This window comes from Scardinius erythrophthalmus (assembly GCF_964197995.2).
Source record: "Scardinius erythrophthalmus genome assembly, chromosome: 14".
NCBI lineage: Eukaryota > Metazoa > Chordata > Actinopteri > Cypriniformes > Leuciscidae > Scardinius > Scardinius erythrophthalmus.
The window spans coordinates 9066161-9093170 of NC_138234.1; the positions used below are offsets into that span (position 1 = coordinate 9066161).

At 40.6% G+C, this 27010-nt stretch overlaps 3 protein-coding genes across 11 annotated transcripts in view; 1 reads left to right on the forward strand and 2 right to left on the reverse strand.

Moving 5' to 3' along the window:
• LOC308701935 (uncharacterized protein) overlaps positions 1-27010 on the reverse strand; it is a 166878-nt gene that overhangs the window by 121727 nt on the left and 18141 nt on the right. The gene's annotated exons all lie outside the window — the stretch shown is intronic.
• The window catches only part of LOC308701953 (uncharacterized protein), a 116914-nt gene that overhangs the window by 84875 nt on the left and 5029 nt on the right, over positions 1-27010 (forward strand). For 3 of the 9 annotated variants that reach the window (XR_014031539.1, XM_081384443.1, XM_081384448.1), the window contains one exon: positions 9429-9481. The exons of 4 other annotated variants lie outside the window; for them this stretch is intronic. Coding sequence is in view for 4 of the 5 variants with exons in the window: in XM_081384443.1 (XP_081240569.1) it covers positions 9429-9470 (42 nt within the window). In the remaining variant the exon portion in view is untranslated. Of the gene's footprint in view, positions 1-9428; positions 12000-27010 lie in introns of those variants that run through there. 2 more of the 9 variants (XM_081384446.1, XM_081384444.1) reach the window with 1 other exon arrangement.
• LOC308701960 (uncharacterized protein) overlaps positions 1-27010 on the reverse strand; it is a 92407-nt gene that overhangs the window by 57375 nt on the left and 8022 nt on the right. The window lies entirely within an intron of this gene.

The window sequence follows — 27010 nt, forward strand, 5'->3', positions numbered from 1 at the left end:
TACATATGTATTGACTGCATTGTGACAATTAAAAAGTTGTTACAATTTCTCAGTTGTTACTATTTCTCATTTATTCATTAACAATTTACAGTGAACTTAGTTATGAATAGGCACTATTAAACATTTAAGACAAACAGATGCTCAACCAAAATAGACATTTGAAGAACCTTTAAGAGTAGTTTACCCGAAAATGACATTTATGCCATAATATATATATACACATACATATATACACACATATATATATATATATATATATATATATATATATATATATATATATATATATATATATAGTGAGGAAAATAAGTATTTGAACACCCTGCTATTTTATCAAATCATGGAGGGGTCTGAAATTGTCATCGTAGGTGCATGTCCACTGTGAGAGACATAATCTAGAAAAAAAAATCCAGAAATCACAATGTATGATTTTTTAACTATTTATTTGTATTATACAGCTGCAAATAAGTATTTGAACACCTGAGAAAATCAATGTTAAAGGACTTTTGGCCCACTCCTCCACACAGATCTTCTCTAGATCAGTCAGGTTTCTGGGCTGTCGCTGAGAAACACGTAGTTTGAGCTCCCTCCAAAGATTCTCTATTGGGTTTAGGTCTGGAGACTGGCTAGGCCACGCCAGAACCTCGATATGCTTCTTACAGAGCCACTCCTTGGTTATCCTGGCTGTGTGCTTCGGGTCATTGTCATGTTGGAAGACCCAGCCTCGACCCATCTTCAATGCTCTAACTGAGGGAAGGAGGTTGTTCCCCAAAATCTCGCAATACATGGCCCCGGTCATCCTTTCCTTAATACAGTGCAGTCGCCCTGTCCCATGTGCAGAAAAACACCCCCAAAGCATGATGCTACCACCCCCATGCTTCACAGTAGGGATGGTGTTCTTGGGATGGTACTCATCATTCTTCTTCCTCCAAACACGTTTAGTGGAATTATGACCAAAAAGTTCTATTTTGGTCTCATCTGACCACATGACTTTCTCCCATGACTCCTCTGGATCATCCAAATGGTCATTGGCAAACTTAAGACGGGCCATGACATGTGCTGGTTTAACCAGGGGAACCTTCCGTGCCATGCATGATTTCAAACCATGACGTCTTAGTGTATTACCAACAGTAACCTTGGAAACGGTGGTCCCAGCTCTTTTCAGGTCATTGACCAGCTCCTCCCGTGTAGTTCTGGGCTGATTTCTCACCTTTCTTAGGATCATTGAGACCCCACGAGGTGAGATCTTGCATGGAGCCCCAGTCCGAGGGAGATTGACAGTCATGTTTAGCTTCTTCCATTTTCTAATGATTGCTCCAAAAGAGGACCTTTTTTCACCAAGCTGCTTGGCAATTTCCCCGTAGCCCTTTCCAGCCTTGTGGAGGTGTACAATTTTGTCTCTAGTGTCTTTGGACAGCTCTTTGGTCTTGGCCATGTTAGTAGTTGGATTCTTACTGATTGTATGGGGTGGAGAGGTGTCTTTATGCAGCTAACGACCTCAAACAGGTGCATCTAATTTAGGATAATAAATGGAGTGGAGGTGGACATTTTAAAGGCAGACTAACAGGTCTTTGAGGGTCAGAATTCTAGCTGATAGACAGGTGTTCAAATACTTATTTGCAGCTGTATCATACAAATAAATAGTTAAAAAATCATATTTTGTGATTTCTTGATTTCTTGATTTTTTTTTTTTGATTATGTCTCTCACAGTGGACATGTACCTACGATGACAATTTCAGACCCCTCCATGATTTCCAAGTGGGAGAACTTGCAAAATAGCAGGGTGTTCAAATACTTATTTTCCTCACTGTATATATATATATATATATATATATATATATATACACACACACATATACATATATATATATATATATATATATATATATATATATATATATATATATATATAGATAGATAGATAGATAGATAGATAAATAAGATATAAAATCTCTATATATGATCTATATTCATATATCATGTATATATATGTATATTGTGCATCATGTACATCTAGGATGGCACGAGGGTGAGTAAATTATTGCATTTCATTTTTGGGTGACCTTGACCTTTAACAATAAACAAACAATCAATCACCCCCAGTATTAGTTTAACAACTCCTAGAGTTAAAATACACATTCATGTATGTATTAAAGAAAAAATGTCTACTTTGTCCCTCATTAAGACAATTAAACTCTCATCTCTCCAGATGTGCTGAATGGTTATGTCTATTTTGGTATTTGTTATAAAGTCACACCAACTCAGTCCTGTTACTGCAAGCTGTCCCTGAACTTGCCAGTAGTATTTTTGCTATTTTTGCTATTTTTGGCTTTCCTTTAACTTAGCTTGACCGTTGACAACTTTTATGTGTGTCACCTGAGAAATGTCATCAACGTCAGGACATTTTACCTCTGCAAGTCCAAAGGGAGGGTTCTCAGTAGGGTCGTAGACTCTGCCATCAGGGCTTGTGCCAAGGTGTGGCACATCAGGATGTATAACAAACCCACACTGTAAAACATTGACATTCATCATACCAGAGTACTGAAATAGCACTTCAGGCTCAAGATCCAGTCCACGCTTCATTGCAGAAGTCTGACGAACCCCTCTGATGATTCGGACAGTTAGTGCCTGGCTAGTCGACTCTCCTCTGACATGACACACCTCACAGAATCTACTGGATGTAATGCGTGGTGTACGCATTTGGTTCCATAGAGCAGACTGTGACTGGTCCCGTGTCTTTTTCAATTATTGTGCTTAGTTCTTGAGTGACTGCCAAGCTTTCTAAGAACAACATATCATGGAAATTCGGGACAAATTTAAATCTTCCTTCAAATGTATACCCATCCAGAGGAAGCGTAGGGAAAGCAGGGGCTTCTGCATGTTTGACAGCATCCCTTGATGACTCAGCAGGGCACTGATAGGACAGCAAATAACCTTTGGGTACCAGGCCAAACTTAGACTCCACCAGATTCATCTCCGACAAGCCATGCAGAACCTTGCAGATCAGTGGCTGAGGCCTGACACTTCTTAAAGACTCCACAGAAGAAAGCAGATTATTATTGGGAAGGGGACCTAAAAGCAAAGCAAAAAAAAAAAAAGAGAATAGAAATATTACTTTTAAAATTCCTTTAATTTGTACATCTTTTTGCTAGACATAAAATAATGTAAATGTAATCACCTGTGTAGGCCCTGTAAAGAGTGGACTTAATACCACTTCTGCTAGAGGTTTTTGGCTTCCTCACAAGTAATCGATCCACTGCTTCAGGATTCCCTGTTAAAAAATAAAAATGATGTTATTATTGAGAGCATGTTTATAAACTTTGAAAGCTTAATTTTTCTAAATAAAATAGAGTTTGCAGCAGTGGACAGCTAGAAAGTCAAAACTTGTTTTTTCATGTCCTTGAAGCAATGAAAACACATAGGACAAAAATACTGTCTGAGATTGTCATAATTCATGCATAAAATAGTTAATAGCTGTTTACTATACCTGAGTCCTGGGCCTGTGCCAAGTCAGTAGAGTGCTTGTGCTGGTTATAGTGGGTGGTACCGTCTTTAGTTTCATCATGCTGTAGTGTGCACTCTGAAACAGCAAGCCAACCAAATGGTTGCATAGCTCTTTCCCAGCCACACAGGAACAGCAAAAAGTACTGATGACAGGAGGATTCCCGTCGACTTTAAATGAAATCTAAATAAATAAAACATTAGTGCAACAGCAGTCTAACAATTTTCATTTGAACACTTTTTCAAACAAACTGCAACTGCAGTTTAACCCGCTACAACCGTAGCAACTATAAACACAATCAAATTTGTGTCCTCGAACTGGACCTAACTAAAGTTCTGAAACATGAACAGGTAACCTGAAGAGAGTGTGGCTCTTTGTTTTTCCTCATGGACCGGTAACACTGTGCCCTGATAATCACCTCACTATCTACAACATCAGATACTGTATTGCACAAAAACAGCATTATAATCACACTACCATATCACAGCAAAATAAAAATCGTTTTTTACATGAAAATTGTATCGGTTTGCGTATTTGTAAGGCAATCATGGTTTAGCCAGCTAGGTAGCATGTTAGCCATTTCGAGAGAATAAACAAACGTTAAAATGACACTTACCTTCATAATTGAAGATGTAGTTTTCAAAGAAGAATTTATATCCCTTCTCAAATTTGGATACTTTCATTTGTGAAAGATTTTCCAGAATCGTGTAAACGTTGGTGATTTGGGGAAGATCCCGCAGTGATATTGAAAACCTTCGCGCCACCGCCATTGCTACAGACTCGACCGGAACTCGATTTACGCTACTACTCGCCATTGGAAGTGACGTCACGCGCACTGTGATAAAGGCCTATTGGCTGAGTAGTGGGAACTGCACACATCTATGGTGATGTGGCGTATCTGCGTGAGCCAATCGGGACGCATCCCACCAAAACGAGTGCAGAGGCTGCCAAAGGGGGCGGGGCATCAGCCTATATAAGCAGCTCATCTAGCCGATTCAGATTTATTCTCCTTCAGCGACGATCTTCACACATTGCGTTGACTCTTCTGCAAGAAAGCCTTTTCGCCGTCGAACAGCCCAGCAGTGGAATGAGCTAAATCCTTGCTCTGCAAGCAAGCAGATTCAGACGCAGGCAGCCTGACACACCGGCGTGCTCACAGCTGATTTCAGGCCATCAGACGAAATATTAAAAGAGCAAATTTGTGCAAATTTCTGTGACGTTGATATAAATGTTGCTTTGTGATTGTGACACGTGCAGAGCCCCTCTGCACCCGTCTGACGAGCTCAGTAGCCGTGTTTCCACTGTCGGGCCAGAGCCAGGCATGCAAATGCGTGCCAGGGCCAGTCACGTGTCCACTGTCACTTCCGGGGCTTGTTCGGGGCTTGCTCGGGGCTTGCTCGGGGCTTACTCGGGGCCAACTTATTACCATATAAGGTAGAAATATTTATACGCGATGCTAAAGACTATGCATGCTAACCATTACCATAGTAAACATGGTTAATATGAACGCTTGAAGAAATCAGACAAATCATAAAGGCTATCACAATCATGTTTTTATTTTATCTGTCTGTAGCCTACGTCTCGTCTCTTTATACCGGACTATCATAAAATAAAGCAACTTTTTTTTTCGGGAGCTTCCTCTGTTTCTCTGAATGAAAATATAACTGTACTGGGAGAGAGTGCTAAAGCTCATCAGGTCTTATTTTTTGTGGCATATTTGTAGAAATTATCATTATTTCTAAATGTCCTATACCAAATAAACAGAAGTGTGTCCTCTTTCTTTTGTGAAATAGAACTAATGGTAAACCACTTTATTTCTGAGTGACTAATGTGCAATTTTTACCCAAATTAATTCATTATGGTCAATGTATCACTTTTTATTGTAAATGTGGTAAAATTTCGACTCTTGGGTTTTAAATATTAAAGTAAACAACAAAAATGCCAGCAAATGGTCGCTTTTATCATGTTTGTTTGCGATCTCGCTATTTCCAGTGATTTCTTTCTTATTAGTTTCCTTATAAAACTTCCATTTGTTGGTGAAAAGATGGGTTAGTGTGACGTGGTTCCAGAGAGACGTGTTACTGGGCGTGTTTTAATGAAGCTCTGCAGAGCTTCTGGCCCGACAGTAGAAACGCAGCAGATTTTGGGCCCGGTGCTATTAGCCCGGCACGGCCCATTTAAAGTCCACTCTGATAAGGCTAACTGACAACATGGTGACATCATGATATCATCAACATTACATGCAAATGTGCAATAGAAATCCTACTGTGCAAATTACCATAATTTTTTTTTGTTAGTGTGCACTAGGGTTGTGTGATTAATGGAAATTGATTTCGAATCGATTTAGACTTCCAACAATTATGAAAATAGGATAATTAGAGGGGTCATATAATGCCATTTTTGTACAGCTAATATGATTCTTTAGGGTCTAAATTAAAAGTTTGTAATATACTTTAATTAAAAATTCTCATTAGTATTGTAAGAAAACACTCGTTTTACCTGGTCAAAAACAGCTCTGTTTTCAGCACGCCGTTTAAGTGCATGTGTCTTTAAATGATAATGAGCTTTGCTCACCCCGCCCCTCTGTTCTGTGTACGCCAACACAATAACCATAACGCGTTGTTCATTATAAACGTGGGATTATGAATTATATTAAGAACGTCGTACATAGAAAACATGCCGTAATGTACCCTGAGTGTAAAAATAGCTGTATTCATCGTGAAGTGTGCAAGCGATTTGCAAAGATTAATATAAAGATTAATATAAAACTTAATAAAATGTTACATTCACTTCAGTTTTTCTGGAGGTGCAGCAGGAACACGAATAGTTGGTACCGATCCTTTTTTCAGGAGCAGCTTCTTAGCAAAACCAGCTTTATACTGACCCTCGTTTGTAAAGCAGTGTGGTGAAATGATTCGCGCAAACATGAAAGCATTGACGTTGATCGTGGGGAATATTCCCTTCGAAAACAAACTCAGCCACCTCGTCTTCAGCGGTTCGGATTTAGGAACATCAACATGACTTCTGTTTTCGTTATTACACCCAAGAACAGAACACCACAATCGCTTAGACGCTATTCTACTCAGTGCTCCAACTATCTACAATGACGTGCCGGTCCGCGCGGGCTATGATTGACAGCTCACTCATGAGCGAGGGCGGGGCTGTGTTGAAACGCTCCTGTCAATCAACTATCGTGGGAGGGGCGTAGATTTTGTGATGTCACAAAATCGAACAGCTTGATTTGAGTTGGGGGGAAACATAAAAGAAGATAATAAAAAAAAAACACTGGATGGATTTTTATCATTTTATGATGGTTGTGTACAGGCACTGCCAACACACATTTCAGTACAATCAACTTGTAAAAGTGCATGTACCATTATATGACCCCTTTAAAATAAAATGATTGTGCATATCGGTAAAATCATATAACATTCATTAAAATAACTCGACCTGTGACGCGTTATAGCTTTCTGTGTGCAAAGGTGAACTTTGAGCTTCGGGTGTGTGCCTAAATGGTTAAATACATGCAAATGTATATCAAAATCCCAGGTTCAAAAAACAGTCAGTTATTCACCCAAAAATGAAAATTCTGTCATTAATTACTCACCCTCATGTCGTTCAAAACCAGCAAGAGCTTCATTCGTCTTCGTAACACATATAAAGATCTTTTTAATGAAATCTGAGATCTGTCCCTCCATTGACAGTCTTTGCAACTACCACTTAAAAGTTCCAGCAACGTAGTAAAGGCATCATTAAAGCAGCGCTCAGTAAGACTGGCAATTTCTGTGCTGTTTTCTCGCAGGTTTCTCTCTCGAGTTCCCCCTACAGTTTCGGAGTATATATATATTTGAGAAACCTGTCGTAAACTCGTTGTCAACTCCATGGTCAACTCTCCCCCCTCCCATCACGCTCAGGTCAGGCCATGTGCATTTGTTTTCAGAGAAGCCGGCGAACAAACGGAGCCATGTCAACTGAAGTATGTATGATTCTCAGAAGAATATCATATAAATGTTGAGATAGTGTATATTTGTATAGTGGAGATAGTGTATATTTTTATAGTGTTGCCAAACGTAATCAGTAACATTATGGCGAAAAACAATACTATAAGATTTCCGCTATTTATTTATTTTTAGTTTAGCCTATAGCTATAGCTACATAATGATATTATGCATTATCAAAATAAATGTTACGTTACATTCTTTTATAATTTTGACGGTGATCTGACTTGGTTTGAAATTTCATAAGTTGCATTGCTAGCAAGCACCTCTCGTGTCGGTTTATATAGTCAGCACGGTAACATCAGAGAATGTGTAACATGCAACATAACGAATTCTGAGGCAGACGGCAAGCTAAACTAAAGCATAATTTTAAGATTCATATCGATTTATAGGCAATCTCAGACAGTAACACAAATAAAACCTGATAGAGGATTGGACAAAACACTACAGAAAACAAACATGTTTGTTTACTAATGAAAATGCTAACATCTAAGTATCTAGCGTACTAGTAAGCCCGTAACAGACAGCGACCATAATACAAACCTAAACAGACAATAGCAAACATCCAGTGGTCACAATTACAAGAAATACAAACATTAAACACACAGTTTATTCTAAAGATAAAAGTGCAACAGCAAGAAGGCCAGGTCAGCATCGGTTTTGCAGGCTTCGGTTTCTTTCAGTTCTCTCCATTCTGAAAAAGCCGGTCCAATATTAACTCTAGTCTGACTTCACGCTTGGTCAGTCTCCCGTTACCTCTTTATTTGGTCCTCTGACAAAGATTTCCTAGCTTTCTGCTTCTTTTTTACATGTTCAGCCATTACGAAAACTTGAAGAACTCAATATCTAGCGTTACCTTGTTCTTATAGCTAGCCGGATTCTGGATGGATGGGGGCGTGTACGCGTGCAGTGCCGTAAAGCAATTCGTTACCTCGCGAGACCTGATATCACACGATACTTCCTAACACTGAGGCCGGCGGCCCGCCGGCCCAAAGTTGCAAGGGTGGTTTTGCGGCTCACAGGCACCAGGGGGGTGCGAGACGACCACCATTCAACCCGAAATCAGTAATATAACCATTACAATGACTCCAAAGCTGTTCGGTTAAGGTAAAAAAGTTACTTAGTTCACCTTTAAGCGTAAACCATTGGGAGAAAAATGTATGTATTTCAATATCAATATATTGGATCTGTGCATTCGGTCTTAGTGACAGCAGCCTAATAAACCTGCTGACGCCCATGTCATTAATGCTAATCAAACAACAAAAGACAGAGAAAATCACTTACTGCTCTTGACTGAATGATTTTAGTACTGTAACTTTAACAAGAATTTTAAAAAAAAGTTTTATTATAGTGAAGACTATGCCGTTTTATTTTACATTTGATTATTCAATTTATAGTAGCCTGTTGATACTTTCTTGAATATCTTTCATTTGCATCTTTTTTTATTGTATGTCCTAATTTTTCTACTTTGCTTTTTTCTGTGCTTTGCTTTTTCTTTTTTTCAGTATTGAAATTGGTATTGAGAATTGTGAATCTAAAAATTTAAATGTTTTTAAATTTAAATTTAAATTGTGAATCTAAAATTTAAATATCATAACCTTATTTCCAGCAAATACATGCTTGATATATATCATTATCGTTAAATAAATTACTCATATAAAGTTTTGGTCATATGGGCCACTCATGACCAAAATAATCATGATTATGATTTTTGCCCTAATCGAGCAGCCCTAGCGTGTGCCTCCGCCCCTCACTTAATTAATCCATAACCATAAAAGGAACTATGAAAACCCCTCTCTTTCTCTTCATTTCTGCCTTTCACCTCTAGCTCTTAGCAATTTTTTACTAAACCTACCATTGCATTCTATGAATATTGATAAATGTTCTCTTTGTATGTTCTGTATTTGTGTTTTCTTTCTTTTAAACAGGAGGATGAGGTGATATACGCAGGTGTCATCACCAGACGTTAATTACATTCTCTGTGAGGCTTTTTTCTCATTATTGATGTTCTTATCAAAAAGGTTTTATGTACACTAGAAAGATTACTGCAACAAAGATGTTTAAGATTCAAAATCAGTGTTCATGCTTGCATGCGTTCTTACTGTTTTCTGAAAGGTGCATGTGTGTGAGAGACAACTAAAGTAACACAAAGGTTTGGTTAAAGCTGATTAATGATATCGGCCATGGTATGAAGGTTACGAGCATTAAGAGCATGACCCTTACACTGTGTTTCATAACGCTGCAATAAACCAATTTCCTAAGTGCATGTAAACTCTGAACATCAATGTTACTTTTCCTCAAAAAGGTTTTGTTTGTGTTGTGTTTGTTAGTTTTTATTTTATTTTTATTTTTGTACCTTTTCTGATTATTGTGATCCTGCATGGTAATGTGTGTTTCAGTTATATTAAAGGTTAAAAGCACAAAGCATTACAAAGATATAGTTGAGCCCCATGGGACTTTATTCAAGATTTTCTCTTGTGTGGATTCTCAACAATCCCACAACTCATCCACATTTACCAGACATATATCATACATTAACTGAATTTAACACAAAATTTGGGGGAGAGTGCAAAGTTACATAGATAACATGGTAAAAACCTACAATTTACAAGATGCCCTACTGGGACTGATGTTAAAGCTCACACGGTAACGGCTCAGATATTTGTTCACAAGTAGCTATTTATTTTAAGTAGGGTATTTTTTTTCATGTTTTACATGTTCAGGAAATCCAAAGTCAATGATTGATAACCATGAAACTGCAGAAATGTTATAAATATTAGCAGCAAACAGATGTTTTTGGTGTATTTTTACAGTGTTGCCTTCAACAGACTCAAACCACAGAAGGCCTCAGTTTTAGATCAGGAAAGAAAAGTGGTTTCATCTGTTGAGAGCATGAGCATGAGAATGTGTCTGTACTGGACGTTTGTGGTTAATGTGTATCAGTGTTTGCATGTTTTGAGGCGTGGATAGTGTGAGTGTGTGTTCTTGTGAATCTTGTGGGGTTGAAGAACTTCCACAATTTTACTTCCTCTTTATGCAAAACATAACGTTTACTACAACAACGAAAAAGCAAGGAATGTAAAATGTTTATTCTAAATATACTCTGTGAAACTGTGAAATATTAATATAATTTACTATGTGTATGTATTCAGCAGCATTTGCATCTCTCTATATATCCATGACCCCATAAACTCCTGCTGTGACTCTATATATATATCATGATCTGTGACCTTACAGATCAGAAGTGTTAGTTTCAGTTAGTTATTTGCAGCTTAAGCAACACTTCATTATTTCTGAGAAGTTTCCACTATTCTTGTTATCACGCTTAGGTTCACACATCTTATGTTGATCTGTTAATGTCAAAGAAACAATCATTTTAAAAATAAGTAAATAAAAAAAGTAAAATTGTTTCATTGTTTTAAACAGTGATGCTTTTCCAGTAGCAAACTTTTTCTGAACCACTAGCAGTGTAGCATGACAGACGGCAACCGCCTGAATCATAATGTCATGTGACTCACTGATAGATCTATATTAAAACTTCCTTCAGCAGTCAGTGGAAAAAACACACATAAATTTTACACTATTAAAAGCATCCAAAAATACTTTACTACCATTTAATAACCATCAATGGAAAGATGATGTTTGCCTACAAAATGGTATTATTACAGTATCTAACCGCAGGGCCTAACAAGGCTATGCTAACCAGCTAAACTCTGAGCCCCTGTTATTATTAAAGAGTCATAGACAAGCGCTCAAGTGTGCAAAACAAGAGTTTACCTCTACAAGAATAGCTCTACTGTTAACAGATAGGGCAATATAAATACATCTCATAGTGGAGCAGCAAATCAATGATAATTTGAATCTAACTTTAGGAAAATTAATAAAAAAATCTTACCAAAATACTATACATTTTGTGTATATTTTTTTAAAATGTTCAGGTAATAATTTTATCTGCAGTAAAGAGCCATTCACAAATAAGTTCAGCTTAATAAATCCTTATTCATCACTGACAGACAAGACATTTGTTTGGTTTCAAAAGACTGTCTGGAAAGATTCACTTTCACGTTACAAGTGAAAAGCTGCTCTAAACGATTCATGGAGTCAGACATTAAAGGGATAGTTCACCCAATAAATGGAAATTCTGTCTTCATACTCATACTTGTGTTGTTCCAAACCTGTGTGAATATGGATATGGGTAGCCAAACAGATGATGGCCCCCATAGGCCTCATAGTATGGGAAAAAAAATGTCCAAATTCGCCCCCTATACCCTTAAATAGGACATTGGTTTATTATGAAATGTAGGACAAGAATAATGTATTCGGACATGAAAGAATAGGGTAAGCAATGCTTTTTATAGGGTAACTAAACCCTAAAACAACTTATTTCAGTTAATGATCTGTAAGAATGGGGCTTTATTATTGCTGTTCGTTGATTTGAATAATTTTTTTTTTACATTTGGGTATAAACTGTATTAAAGGCAGGGTAGGTACGATTTTTCTAAAAAAAAAAAACATTCCAAATTTGTTTAAACTGTCTTTATATACCAATACATAATTAAAATGTAAGTACTCTAAAAAAGAGAGTATAAAAATCGAGTGTCTGTAGACCTCTCACGACTGTTGTAAACACAGCTAATTATTTAATTCACTCCACCCCCTCCCTTCTGAGCTCCTTCCAAAGCCACGCCCCCAAAACACATGAACGCGCGTTGAAAAACAGGTTGCATTGATACACGTTTTTCCATTACCATCAGTTACACTGTGATGAAGGTGAATTTCGTTAGCCTAGAAATCTAGACGCACCCTAGCGGCAGCAAAATGTATTTTGCAGCCAGGTGGGTCTAGACACTCTCAATAGACCTTCTAGCTGCAAAAACCTAAATTGGGTCAGGCCAATCACGTCGCTTATAGAGTAGGCGGGGCGGGCTTAACATATGACGACAGAGTTGCGACGGTTAGGCCTACCTGCCTGCGACTTGAAAACAAAGAATGACCAAGCGGGAAGGAAGTCGACCGGAAGTTGAAGTCGGCCGGGTGCCGACATCTTGTAGCAGAACTTCACCTGCAGTTAGCATCCCATTGACTCCCATTCATTTTGGCGTCACTTTGACAGCGAATAACTTTACATCTGAGGCGTTTAAAGACTCCATTGGTCCATTATTTATTTCTAAAGAAACACGACAATGTATAAAATGCTCCATTACCTTGTAGCTTATGTTATGGCCCTGTAGAAGCAGTTTTAGTAAAAGTAGGCTAACGATTGCGTCATACCCACGCGACTCTCTGTCGCACAGTAGAGAGATTACCGTATGGACAGGAGGAGAAGCTCGCGGGCAATCGGGAGGACGTCGAGGCAAAATGACAATATAATTAATCAGAATACCTAGCAAAAGTTGCTCCTGCTCCAGCTCATGGACACCGCCTACTCACACTCTCCGTCTCTGCAAGTTTCGGAAGGGAATGATTCAGATTTCTCTTGGCACAGCTACTAGAAGACAGACGGGTTGCTCACGTGGTCCGTGTAACACTTTGCTCGGTTTGAGTCTGCGCGTCAGGAAAGGAAGTGCTAAGAAATCGCTGAAAATGGGCTTCACTTGTCTCAATTGAGTTCCAATGGGGTCGCTGTGTCCATTTCTTTTACTGTCTATGAGAATGACGGCTGCTGGAGATTGAACAGTCTTTCGAATCGGCTTTGTCCGTGACTCTGGAGGACATGGAGTTAAGTTTTTCTTTGAGAAAAGAGCAAAGAACGGCACTTAAGTCATTCTTTAAAAAAGGAAGATGTGTTCGTCGTTCTGCCGGCCAGATATGGCAAAAGTTGAATGAATCTATCAACTAGCTCCGCTGTTGGGAAAACGCTCTGGTTGGTTGAAGCGCTGTCCTATTGCGTGCAGAGGGAATTTGAAAGACAGCCGTTTATCCCGCCCCTCGGAGTGAGCGTGTCTATGGTGAGTTGCCAGACTAAACATCTTGATGTAGTCTGGCTTGCCAGGCTAGAATTTCGTGTAAGATTCATAACATATACGGTGTTTTGCATGTAAGAGTTTCCATGATGAAAACATTGCTGACTCTAATGAAGACTACACTCCGGAGACAAGTCCCGCATCGTCATTTCGAGGACAGGTCCGGGGTAGGGCTGTCGCGGTGAAGGATTTTCCCTTGCGGTAATTTTGAGTGGCTCAATAGCGCGATATGCGGTTTTACCGCATTTATTAATTTATTTTGAATTATTTATATTTATTTGTTGCTATATAAATAAGTGTCACGATGTGGTCAGCATGCACAAAAACGAGTACATTTTAAGTAACCAATAAACCGAAACAAAACCGCGTCTCTCCACATTGAAAGCCTGTCACTCAGCGCGCAGTTGTTATGGCAACGGACTGTCTTTGAGTGAGTCATAAACCATTCATTCAACAACACATTCAAAAACGCTGACTGATTCATTAAAAGATAGTAATGAAACAAGGTTAATTATTTTTAACTTTGAGCTCCACTTTTCAAGGCTCAGCTGACCAGCAATGCGTCGCATGGGTAACGCTTCAGCTTCACTTAATAGAGACAAATGGCATTGATTCAATGCGTGACTCACTGAGTTTTGTTTCCCGTGGCCGCGACCGCGAGTTCCTCGGTAAATCCATGGTAAATACCCTTTATTTTAAACGTTAAAAGGATGACAGGACATATATTTAACTTTCCTTGGCCACACGGCAACCTTTTCACGAATATAACTTGACCTCAAAGACAGACGCAGGTAATCGCACGCGCTCAGTCGATCTCTCTCATTCACTGTCTGTTTAGGCTTAAGTGCAAATCCACGAAGCCTCTGTACAAATCACCATGATAAAAACACGATCGCCGCGTCTTATTATCATTATTAACTTATTTAACGTTCAATACACATGCACGAAGTTCAAAACAAGGAGGGAATAGCCTTATGAAAAAGAAAACACGCGAATATCGCGGTTGCTGCGGTAACTTGAATTCCTCTGCGGTTGGCTTGTCAGTTGCGCGGTACTGCGATATTGCGGTTATCGCGACAGCCCTAGTCCGGGGTCGAGGGCGAAGCAGAGGAGGTCGTTCAAGAGTGCGGGCAACCAGGGTCAGAGGAAGTAGTTTTTGCCTTGTTTGCCTTCGCTGACTGAATATGCAGGTGCTTTGAATTTTGAATGCTCTTTCTCTGCCATAATTTTACTCTTCGTAGGTTCCTCGCCTCTCTTGCACTCCTCAAATCAAACGGGTGCGCGCGCATATGGGCAGATCTAGCAACAGGGGTGGTAGCCATGGTTGCGAGAGTGAGTGACAGTCGCCCAAACCAATCAATTGTTTCGTCCCGAATGGAAATAATGAGCTGTGTTTATTGCAGATTAAAAGGTCTACAGTCACTCGATTTTTATACTCTCTTTTTCAGAGCACTTACATTTTAATTATGTATTGGTATATAAAGACAGTTTAAACAAATTTGAAAAAAAGTTTTTTATAAAAATCCTACCTACCCTACCTTTAATTCTACAATATATGGTGTAAAAACGTCTGAGTGCTGCCCACTTCAGGTTGAACGGTGGCTACTGCAGTTGAATTTTCCTATTGGAAGTTGTGGTACCGCGTGACATAAGCAGGTACCAGCTCACCACTGGAATAAAAGCATCTTGTTCCATCAAAACCACTGTAGCGAGACAGGAGTTGAAATTGCGAGTACTGCGTATAAACGATCAGGATAGCGTACATTAACTATCTAGCTAGCATAGCATTTATATAGTTATTTAGATCATTTTGTGTAGTCTAGGTAAAATGGGCTTCTCCACACAGTTTGAGCAGAAAAGCAAGTGAGCATATATTTTTATATGAGCATATAAAAGTGAGCATATATTTTTTAACACAATTTGTGTTCCTTCCAATTAGGCTAAAGTTGGGGTCGACTCTGGGGTCGACAAACGCGCCGGCGCGTTTTGCTGGATTTTGTCAGTGTCACATAGCAGCAAATTAGACTTAAAATACTCTATACTTAAAGGGATGGTTGATTATGATTTCATTTTTCTAACTTTAGTTAGTGTGTAATGTTGCTGTTTGAGCATAAACAACATCTACAAAGTTACTATGCTCAAAGTTCAAAGCAAAGGGAGATATTTTCTTTTAAAGAAATTACTTTTTAAGGACTAGAGCAAACGGCTGGTAGGGACTACATGACATTCCTCCCGGGTTAGTGACATCACCAACCCTAGAATTTACATAAACCCCGCCCCCGGAACACGATTTAAAGATTATCAAGACAGAATATGCTAATCAATGAATAGAAGATAACTACACATAAACTACATAAATTCATCAACTAACCATTCAGAAATGTTGTCACTTCTTCTTGAGTTGTCACTCCGGTTTGAATATAAAAGGCTAAACGTTTTTCAGTGCAAAAATTTTCAGTGTATGTCTGGTAGAGATAATCCAAGCTGCTAAAACGAGATGTTGAAGCTCCGCCCTCTGTGCAGGGAGCAGAAACTCATTTGCATTTAAAGGAACACACACAAAAATGGTGCGTTTTTGCTTGATTTTAATATGCTATAAAAAAACATTTGTGGGGTATTTTGAGCTAAAACTTCACATACACACTCTGGAGACATCAACAAATTATTTTACATCTTGTGAAAAGGGCATTATACCACCCCTTTAAGAAATATGAAAAAAATAAATAAATACACTGTTAAATGACTACTTTTGTATGCGTCTACTTACAGTCGAAACAAAATATTCTGCTTTTGTAAAATAAAGAAAATAAACAGGGTGTGATTTCTGCCTCTACATCTCCGTGAACTTTTTTTCTGGAGCACGTCTCTAAACTTAAACAAAACTCAGCAAATACTAGTCACACAGACATAAGCAATATATTTGCATAAACAAGTCTCTGCTATTAAATTATCTAATTCAAAACAAAAACAAATATTCTCTGTTTATGTTATTTGTATGAAAAGATAGAGATGTCAATCGTTCCCTCTATCTCCGCTGGGCTCAGCCCACTTTTCCAGCATTTTTCTAATAAAGCTCTGACCCCAGGGGTTGAGTTACCCTTTAATTGATTACATTTTTTAATTACAGTTTATACATAGTTTCCATTACCCTGGCAAGCCAGACCCACATCAAGATGTTAGGTCTGGCAACTCACCATAGACACGGCTCAATCCGAGGGGCGGGATAAACGGCTGTCTTTCAAATTCCCTCTGCACGCAACAGGACAGCGCTTCAACCAACCTGAGCGTTTTCCCAACAGCGGAGCTAACGTTAGTTGATAGATTCAACTTTTGAATCTTGCCGGCAAAACTACGAACACATCTTCCTTTTTTAAGAATGACTTAAGTTCCATTCTTTTCCCTTTTCTCAAAGAAAAGCTTAACTCCAAGTCCTGCAGAGTCGAGGCCAAAGCCGATTTGAAAGACTGTTCGCCAGCAGCAGCAGCCATTCTTTGTTTTCAAGTAGCAGGGAACCGTCGCAACTCTGTCGTCATTATGTTAAGCCTGCCCCGCCTATTCTATACACAACGTGATTGGCCTGACCCAATTTAGGTTTTTCCAGCACGAAAGTCAATGGAGAGTTGCTAGACTACCCTGGCTGCAAAATAAATTTTGCTGCCGCTAGGGTGCGTCTAAATTTCTAGTCTAAGTTTCCGTGACAGTTCAAGATAAATCTTTTCATTACTACTGGAGCCAGATTGCAACATTTCAAATGATTAGGCTATTAAACGGCAAGCACAAACTATGCAAAAGCGGCATCCCTTCAGTTGCACTAAGGGCCCCATCATACAGCCGAGTATGTTTTGCTAGTTTCCCGAAGCAGTTTTCATTTTCATGTCCTGCGCCACGCTGTTTAAATAGCAAATGCATTTGCGCCCATTTGTGCGCCCATGGGTGTCCTGGTCTGAACACGAGGTGTGTTCAGGCGCACTGTTGGGGAGTTGCTATTTTGAGGCAACTGATATAGACTGCGCCATTGAACAACTGAAACCTGGTCTTAAAGGGATACTTCACCGATTAGCATTAAGCTTTGAATGACCGTGCTTTCCCTCCCTCATGTACCCCTGAGATGAGAGATTTCTGTATTATGTTTCTGAAAAAAAAACTCAGATGACAAAAATCGTCATTTTGCGTCATCAGAGGCTTTTTTTGGCCAGAGACTAGAGACTACAGCCAGTAGTAGGAGCTAGTTCCGCATGTCTTCAACCCGCCCATATAATAGGGGATCTCACGATAAAACGCTGTCTTTTCAGTTTTGAGTCAACTAGTAGCCTAGTTGTATAATGTCTTCCGTCTGTAACCGTTTCCATAGTAAACATGGTAAATATGAACGCTTGAAGAAAACAGACAAATCATAAAGGCTAACACAATCATGTTTTTATTTATGTTAATAGGCAAGGCAAGGCAAGGCAAGTTTATTTATATAGCACATTTCATACACAATGGCAATTCAAAGTGCTTTACATAGAAGAAATTAAAATAATAAAAAGAAATAAGAATAATTAAAACAGTTTAGAAAAATAAAAAATAAAATACAGTACAAACAGTCGGACGAACATTGGCACAGTGCTCATTTAGTAAATGCATAGTTAAACAGATGTGTTTTGAGTCTGGATTTGAATGTGACTACAGTAGGAGCACGTCTGATCTCCTCTGGAAGCTGGTTCCAGCTGCGGCTGGCATAATAGCTAAAAGCGGACTCACCATGCTTAGAGTGAACCCTTGGTATTTCAAGCTGATATGATCCTAATGATCTGAGTGATCTGTTGGGTTTATATTCAGTGAGCATATCTGCAATGTATTGAGGTCCTAGGCCATTGAATGATTTATATACCAGTAATAATACTTTAAAATCAATCCTAAATTTAACTGGGAGCCAGTGTAAAGACCTGAGGACTGGTGTGATATGTTCATATTTTCTGGTTCTGCTCAGAATCCTGGCGGCAGCGTTCTGTATGAGCTGCAACTGTCTTATGGTCTTTTTGGGAAGGCCAGTGAGGAGTCCATTACAGTAATCCACCCTGCTGGTGATGAAAGCATGCACAAGTTTCTCTAAGTCTTGTCTGGAAACAAAGCATCTAATTCTTGCAATATTTTTCAGATGATAGTATGCTGATTTAGTTATTGCTTTGACATGACTACTGAAACTAAGGTCTGACTCTAGTGTCACACCAAGATTCCTGACTTGATTTTTGGTTGTTTGACCCCTAGAGTGAAGGTATGCGTTCACCTTGAGAACTTCATCTTTGTTTCCAAACGCAATGACTTCAGTTTTGTCTTTGTTTAACTGAAGAAAGTTTTGACACATCCAACTGTTGACTTCATCAATGCATTGGCACAGGGAGTCAATGGGGCTATAATCGTTAGGCGATAGGGCTAAGTAGAGCTGTGTGTCGTCTGCATAGCTGTGGTAAGCAATTTGGTTCTTTCTCATTATTTGGCTCATTGGGAGCATATACAGGTTGAACAGGAGTGGCGCAAGAATTGAGCCTTGAGGGACTCCGCATGTCATGGATGTCCACTCAGACTTATGGTCTCTATACTCACATAATGAATTAATTTTTTTCAATTTTTTTAATATCACATTTTTTCAGGAGCTTCCTGTTTCTCGAACTGAAAATATAACTGTAGCCTACTGGGAGAGACTGCTAAAGCTCATCAGGTCGTAATTTTGGTGGCATATTTGTAGAAATAATCATTATTTCTAAATGTGATATAAATATGTCCTGTAACTACCAAATAAACAGAAACACGTGACTGAATAAGTAGGCTAAGTCTGTCCTCTATCTTTTTTTAAAGAGACCTATCTGTGTGACTAATGTGCAATTTTGAAAAAAATTAATTCATTATGATAAATGTATCATTTTTTATAGTAAACCTGTGGTAAAACATTGATTCTTGGGATTTAAATATTGCAAGTAAATGCCAGCAAACGGTCACTTTTTGTTTTGCGATCTTGCTGTTTCCAGTGATTTCTTTCTGATTAGTTTTCTGATAAAACGTACTCGGTTACCTAATGTAACCTCAGTTCTCTCTAGAAGAGGGAACGAGTATTGCGTAAGTTGCTTACGCATCGGGAAAGTCTTCTTTCTTCGAGATCTGAAGCCAAAAATTATCCTTAATTTTGTATTCATTGTCAACGCAGTGCGGCAGCCGGCAGACCATGGCAGGCTGTATGAGCGTGCTCATTGGCTGCTCAGTGGCAACTGCTTAAGCCTACCAGTGAGCCCTGAGTGACGTCACATCCAATGAGGGCGCTTTGCGCCCTCCACATCCCTCTAACCGTCAAGATGGGTTTTTGCCAGTGTGTATATAATCAGGGCTCACAGGCTGAAATTCTGGTTTTCGTAGTCTGAAGCGCAAAAGTTCGTGGCGTGTCACGGCAGGTTACGCAATACTCGTTCCCTCTTCTAGAGAGAACCGAGGTTACATTAGGTAACCGAGTATGTTCTCTTACGAGAGGTTCTCTTGTATTGCGTAAGTTGCTTACGCATCGGGAACCCCTTGTCAACGCCGTGCGCACCGAGCATCCAGCACATGAATCCCAGGGAGACCGGGGAAAACATAACGCTGAAAACAGGTGGCCGGTCGGAGAAACGGGCCAACACATGTACAAAGCACTTTTCTTCGTAGATAGATAGAGCGGCACAGCCGGTCTATACATATCAATGTAAATAGTGCGGCCAGCAGCGCGGGCCCACACAGTACATAAGCACATATTAGGGAAAGAAATAGAGCGGTTTCACAGTCTATTTGTGGGGAGAATAATCCCAGCGCGACAGAGTGTAGGGCGGGCAGCCAACGGCACGGGCCAGCACCAGTACACAAGCGCGTAACGGGGAATAAAGGAACAGAGCAGCACAGCCGGTCTGAGCACAAAATACTCCTTCCCTTGGTGCCATACCAGAAATATCACCAGTATGTGAACGTAGTCTGCGCATAATCGACTGGGCAGAGCATACATGCCACTTATACTGATAATAGTTTAGCCTGCAAGGCAGGAACTTCCAGGTTATAAAACCTCACGAATGTCGATGAGGAGGCCCAGCCCGCTACCATACAAATATCGTGAATAGAAATTCTGCTGGACCAGGCCCATGAAGAGGCCATGCCTCTAGTGGAGTGGGCTCTGATACCCAAAGGGCACTGCAGGTGTTTGGAGGCGTAAGATGCTGCAATCACGTCCACTATCCACCTGGACAGGCTCTGTTTCGAGGCGGCGAGACCCTTGGATCGAAGCTCTTAGTAGCGCACCATTTAGAGAACACAGACCATTTAGACGCATAGAGCCGTCTTGTGGAGGGAGCTTTAGACTGTGTGATCGTGTTCACAACCCCTTCTGGCAGGTCAACGGGTATCCGTTGATTATCCATGCATGCAGAGACCATCGCTCCGGATGGGGATGCCAGATCGATCCACCGGCTCCACCGGTGCTGCCCGGTTGGAAGGACGCAACCAGGCGTTGAACGCAGCGCGCGCGCCGTGGCGATAGGCGGGCCGTCATTGCCACAGTGTCCAGATCCAAACCCAGGAAAGAGGTTGATTGACAGGGCACTAATGAGCTCTTAGTCCAGTTGACCGTGAGCCCCAGGCTTTCCAGGTGGCTGAGAAGCACTGTTCTGTGGGCGATGAGTTCGGCCTCTGACTGTGCTAGAATCAGCCAATCATCCGGATAGTTCAAAATTCGCATCCCCTGACCTCTCAGGGGAGCGAGAGCCGTGTCCATGCACTTCGTGAATGTACGGGGTGCCAAAGACAGGCCGAACGGCAGGACGGTGTATTGATATACCTGACCATCGAAGGAGAATCTCAAGAATGGCCTGTGACGGAGTATTATCTGGATCTGAAAGTATGCGTCCTTTAGATCGAGAGAGATGAACCAGTCCCTCGGGCGAATTTGCGCGAGGATCTGCCTGGTTGTGAGCATTTTGGATGGTCTTCTCATAAGAGCTTTGTTCAAATATCTCAGATCCAAAATCGGTCTGAGAGCTCCGTCCTTCTTGGGAACGAGGAAATATCGGCTGTAAAAGCCCGACTCGCTCATAGAAGGGGGAAACGGTTCTATAGCCCCTTTGCACAGAAGTGTGGCTATTTCTGCTCGAAGTAGATGTGCTACTTCCCCATTCACTCTCGTCTCGGTACACGCCCGAAAGCGCGGGGGGCGGCGAGCGAACTGCAGAGTATAGCCTAGTTTTACTGTGCTTAGCACCCATTCTGATGCGCCTGGAAGAGCTTCCCACGCTCTTGCGTGTGCAGCCAGGGGCAGAATGGCCTCCGGGCTCTGATCACCGCGCACCGGCCACAGCTGGCCGTTTTACACACAGTGTCCCGGTGGCTTTGGACAGGGAACATATAGTGTGAGGCGCGACGCGCAAGGGCGGCGTCGGGGGCGAAATGTTCATTAGTATGTGTGAGCGCTCGAGGGCGGGCACAGGATTTACATTTAAAACATGACCGGTCGTGAGAGGCCGTGTGACAGAGCGGGCAGTGAGTAGGTGTGGGCACGGTGAGGTGGACACATGACCTACTTTTAACACTCGAGCGGCTTCTGCCTACTTTATGAGAGTGGGCTCTGTGAGAGACACGGGATTTATAGTGCTTGTGTGCAGGGGTGAACACGGAAACGTGGGCACATTCACTGCATTTGAAACACATATACGGCGTGAGCCGTGCAACCGGACATTATGCTCATTTGAGATTTCTCTGGGTCGCCGTGAGAACGGTGGTTGCGCGCAGGCGAGCGGGTAGATATACCAGTTCGTTGGCTGCGAGGTAAACATCTGCAGTAGCCGTGGCAACGGGGACTGACAGAGCGTGAAGCTTTGACGGTGGTCCAGCCGCAGCGGGACTTAACCGTCTTTTCTTCCCTCGTGTATAGACGCTCATAAATAATCGAGCACCATGTGGTGCGAGAGGCGGGTTCGCTTTCTGTATATAAGAAAAGCTGGCCGCGAGCTCGGAGAAGCGAACAGTAAAAAATTGTATCTGCCGCGAGAGCTGGGCTCGAACACGGGTCTCTGGCGTTACAGCCGATAATTCTGCCACTGGGCTACAGGGGAGAACACATTAGCCTTCGGTTAGCGCGAGCATATAAGAGTACGACCTCATGTTTGTTTGCAGTCGTGCGTGTATTAAAAACAGGCTCGTTTACTGCAATAGTAATATTTCCAGCCGCCTGAACTTAAGAGGGGACTGAGAAATGTTTGCGAATTGGCGGTTTGTCCGGCCACAGCGGCACGAAAACACTCTCTCTCCTCTTTCGCCGGTGAGTGAGGCGCGCGCGCTGAACGTTGCTTGTGACCGTCCGCTCTGTCATCCCTTGTGAACGGCGCAATCTGCGCGGCCCAACAAGGGGGAGTGCGGGTTCGCTTTCTGTATGTAATAAAAACTGGCCGCGAGCTTGGAGAAGCGAACAGCATAAATTTTTATCTGCCGCGAGAGCCGGGATCGAACCCGGGTCTCTGGCGCAAAAGCCTAAGATTCTGCCACTGAGCCACGCTTGCAGGCGTGCGTGCATGTATAACAGGCTCGTATACTGCAATATGAACAATTCCAGTCGCCTGAACTTAGAGGGGACTGAGGTCGAAAACTTCAAGTCGAGCCCGCAGGGTCGACATTGAAAGTTCTTCGCACTCGGGGCAGCCGCCCGTAGAGAGTGCGGTGGCGGCGTGCTCGCGGCCCAGGCAGAGAGCGCAGATGAGGTGGCGGTCTCCGTTGCTGAGCGGGGCGCGGCACGAGCCGCAGGAAAAAAACGAGATGTTTTGACAAAAACGCCTCGTGCTCTTTTAGAACAGTGAGAGATAGTGTGTGTCGCAGGGCGAGCACACACAGCAGTAATAAAAGGATATGTCGCCGGATAGCGTAGCAGGCACGGATGGCTGAAGGCGGCGAAGGCGGCCGGCTTCTTCAGGCGCTGTCCTAGGCTTGCTGGTCGCTGGTTTCAACGGCGGCGGCTCTCAAGATCCAGCGATGCGAAGAGCTTCGCTGAAGACAAGAAAATCAGAATTTCAGCCCTGTGAGCCCTGATTATATACACACTGGCCACACCCATCTTGACGGTTAGAGGTGTGTGGAGAGGTGTGTCTCATTGGATGTGACGTCACTCAGGGCTCACTGGTAGGCTTAAGCAGTTGCCACTGAGCAGCCAATGAGCACGCTCATACAGCCTGCCATGGTCTGCCGGCTTCCGCACTGCGTTGACAATGAATACAAAATTAAGGATAATTTTTGGCTTCAGATCTCGAAGAAAGAAGACTTTCCCGATGCGTAAGCAACTTACGCAATACGAGAGAACCTCTCGTAAGAGAACTTCCATTGGTGAAATGATGGTTTAGTGTGACGTTGTTCCAGAGATGCGTGTTCCGGGCATGTTTTAGTAAAGCTCTGTGGAGCTTCTGGCCCGACAGTGGAAATGCAGTGTGTTTTGGGCTCGGTGCTAAAGGCCCAGCCCTTTTAAAGCCCTGGCACGCACTGGCTCGACAGTGGAAATGCTGCTGATGGGGGCCGGAAACGATTTGGTTACAGACATTCTTCAAAACATCTTCTTTTATGTTCAGCAGAAGAAATAAATTCATACAGGTTTGGAGTAAATGATGACAGCATTTTCATTGGATGAACTATCCCTTTAATGAATCATTCAGACTGAATCGTGATTTGATTCAAATCATTCTGCTAACCCGTTTGGCCAATTCATTGAACAGAACCGACTCAAAAGAACAATTAATTCACAAATCAGATTGGTTCTAATTCTAAACAGCCTATTAAATTTATATAGGGCTAAATACTTGTTTTTTAAATGGCGACTTATTGATATCCACTGTATAATGGTCATAAATCTGCATATATTTCCCTTAATGGATTTACGTAAGAATCGTTTCAAATGATTTATGCAAATTCTGCACTTCACATCAAATCAAATCAACTATGATATTGCTTGGGTCCCTCATTCGTTCCAAGTCTGTGGGAATTTAGCATGTGTTTTTAGCACTTTTTAATTGCAAATTACATCTGTGCAATATTATTTTTTAGATTTAATGTTAATTTGCCCAACTCACAAAGTGATACTTTCCAACTTCAGCTAAGAAACGTGCAATATAATGCCACTCATATTTACAACTCATGCGGAAGTCCATAACTTTCGTTGCAGAGATGCAAGTGCGCGCGACGTCACGCAAACATGGCGGCACGCAGCGAGATTTGATGAACACATGATAAACATTCGCTTTTAAATAAATGAAATTGATCGAAAATGACACTACATTATATTAAAACCTCAGTAAACGTTTTCGGAATCTGCTGTGTGAAACACGGACCCTCTCTGAACGGTACACAGACAACACCAGGATTCGGTTGCTTGGAGACTTCTGTTTGACAATGAAAAACTGCAAAGCTTCTAGACTTTTTTTTTGTTTTTATTTAAAGTTATACTATGACTCTCTTTGTTTATCAGCTAACAGTAAAGCCACTAAAACGGCTCTGTTGTTTAAAAAAATGATGGCTGTGTACTCGCTAGGGGAGAGCGGGGCACAAAGTAACGCTTTTTGACTTTGTCAGTTTGTGTAAATTTACTTATGGTTCAGAGAATTTATTTTTCCCCACATTAATTTCCCACATGTCTAGTACAATTATGTGTTTTTGTTTTATTAATACAGTATATACTTTTTTCTTGATATACCCCGAAAGAATGGAAGTGAAATGTGACAACATGCCCCATAGGTGGGGTACATTGTAACATGTGTAGGGCACATTGTAACATACCATATGACAGCTTAAAATGTTATCTGATCTAATAAAAAAAATATATACAAAACAAACTAAAATATTTTCTAAATAAAATACAATTAAAAACTTTTTCATATGGCATTTTTTAATAATTAAATATAAACTCATTTTTGAGTTTTGACTACGAACACATGAAAACACAGCTATACAACATAGTTCAAAACAAATAAATAATTAGTATTTTCTGAACATTGACTCTCAGTCTTTATTCACCTTTTTCTCACCTTTTCTCAATAAAATTAATAAAATTATAGAATATAATGGCATATTTCTAATAGGGGCACATTGTAACGCAGTGTTACAACATGCCCCCGCCTGCACAACTGGGATTTAAACCCTGCTAGTGTCTTCTGCTAGTTAGCGAAGCATTAAAGAACTATCTCAACTGTTAAATAACATCTTGGAGATTAAAATAATATCAGATTTGTCTTATTTTAAATAAACACAAAAAATAAAGATGAAAAATTAACTTAAGAAATTTACTTTTGCTATGGTTTAATAAATGTCTATGGATATCTTCCAAAAAAATAATAATTTTGGCGGATTTTTTTTTTCTATATAGTGTTGATACGGCAACTAGTAAATACACAAAGTTTCGTCATCCAAGCATGTGCGGAAGTATTTAAAACAAGCGTGTTACAACTAGCCCCGTGTTACGTTGTGCCCCGCGCTCCCCTACTGGGTATTTCTGAGATTTTGGATAAGTAAGATGATTCTAATGTTTTGTTATTGTATCCGAAGCTCGTGTAAAGGATCGACACTCACAACAGTAGCTCATTTTTATTAAAAGTGACACACATAAAAACGGAGCGTTTTCGGTCACACCCCAAAAAAGGCTTTGACAAGCTATAATAAATGATCTGGGGGGGTTATATTTTATTTAATTTATATTACATCTTGTGAAAAGTGGAAATGTATTTCACCTTTAATGCATCACTACGGCTGAATTCGCGAATCGATTCAAACCATTCTGCTAACTCGTTTGGCTAACTGATTGCAAAGAAAGAGTGATTAATTTATGAATATGATTGGTTCTAATTCTAAACAGCCGGCATAAAATCCCAGACACGTTCCTCTGGTTTCACAGACAAGGCTTAAGTCTAGTTCCAGGCTAAAATGCATGTTTGAGCTGTTTAAACTGAAGGCAACTTGCACTGATCCATATTAAAATATATCAGTGCCATTGTTTTGTCTCAAGATGCACACCAGTGATGTTTTTCTAAGGCAAGTTTATAAAAGCTACTTCATTCATTTCATTTATTATACAGGAAAATTTAAAAGCAACAATTTAGTTACAATAAACGGGCCTGACTCAGTTTAAAAACTGGTTTACAGCAGGTTCCTGTTCTGCAGCAACATAAAACAATGATCACAATTTCAGCACATTTATACAGGACATTATTATTGACTAGACAGATACAAACAAATAAAACATTAAATACGGAAAAACAAGACTAGGAACAATCAGTGTGTGCAAGTATGACTATCAAGAAGAAACAGTTTATATGACTTTTTGAAATATGTGATGGATGATAATGTTCGAATGTGATGGGGAATGTCATTCCAAATTTTAGTATAAATATAGAAAAAGGATTTCTGACCGTAGTTGCTTTTGTATGGGGGAACTGGAATGAGTGCCTTTGAAACTGACCTAGTGAAACGTAGTGGTCTCACATTGTGTGTCGGCAGAAGAACCCTAAGTGCTGGTGAAGAGCTATTTTGAATCT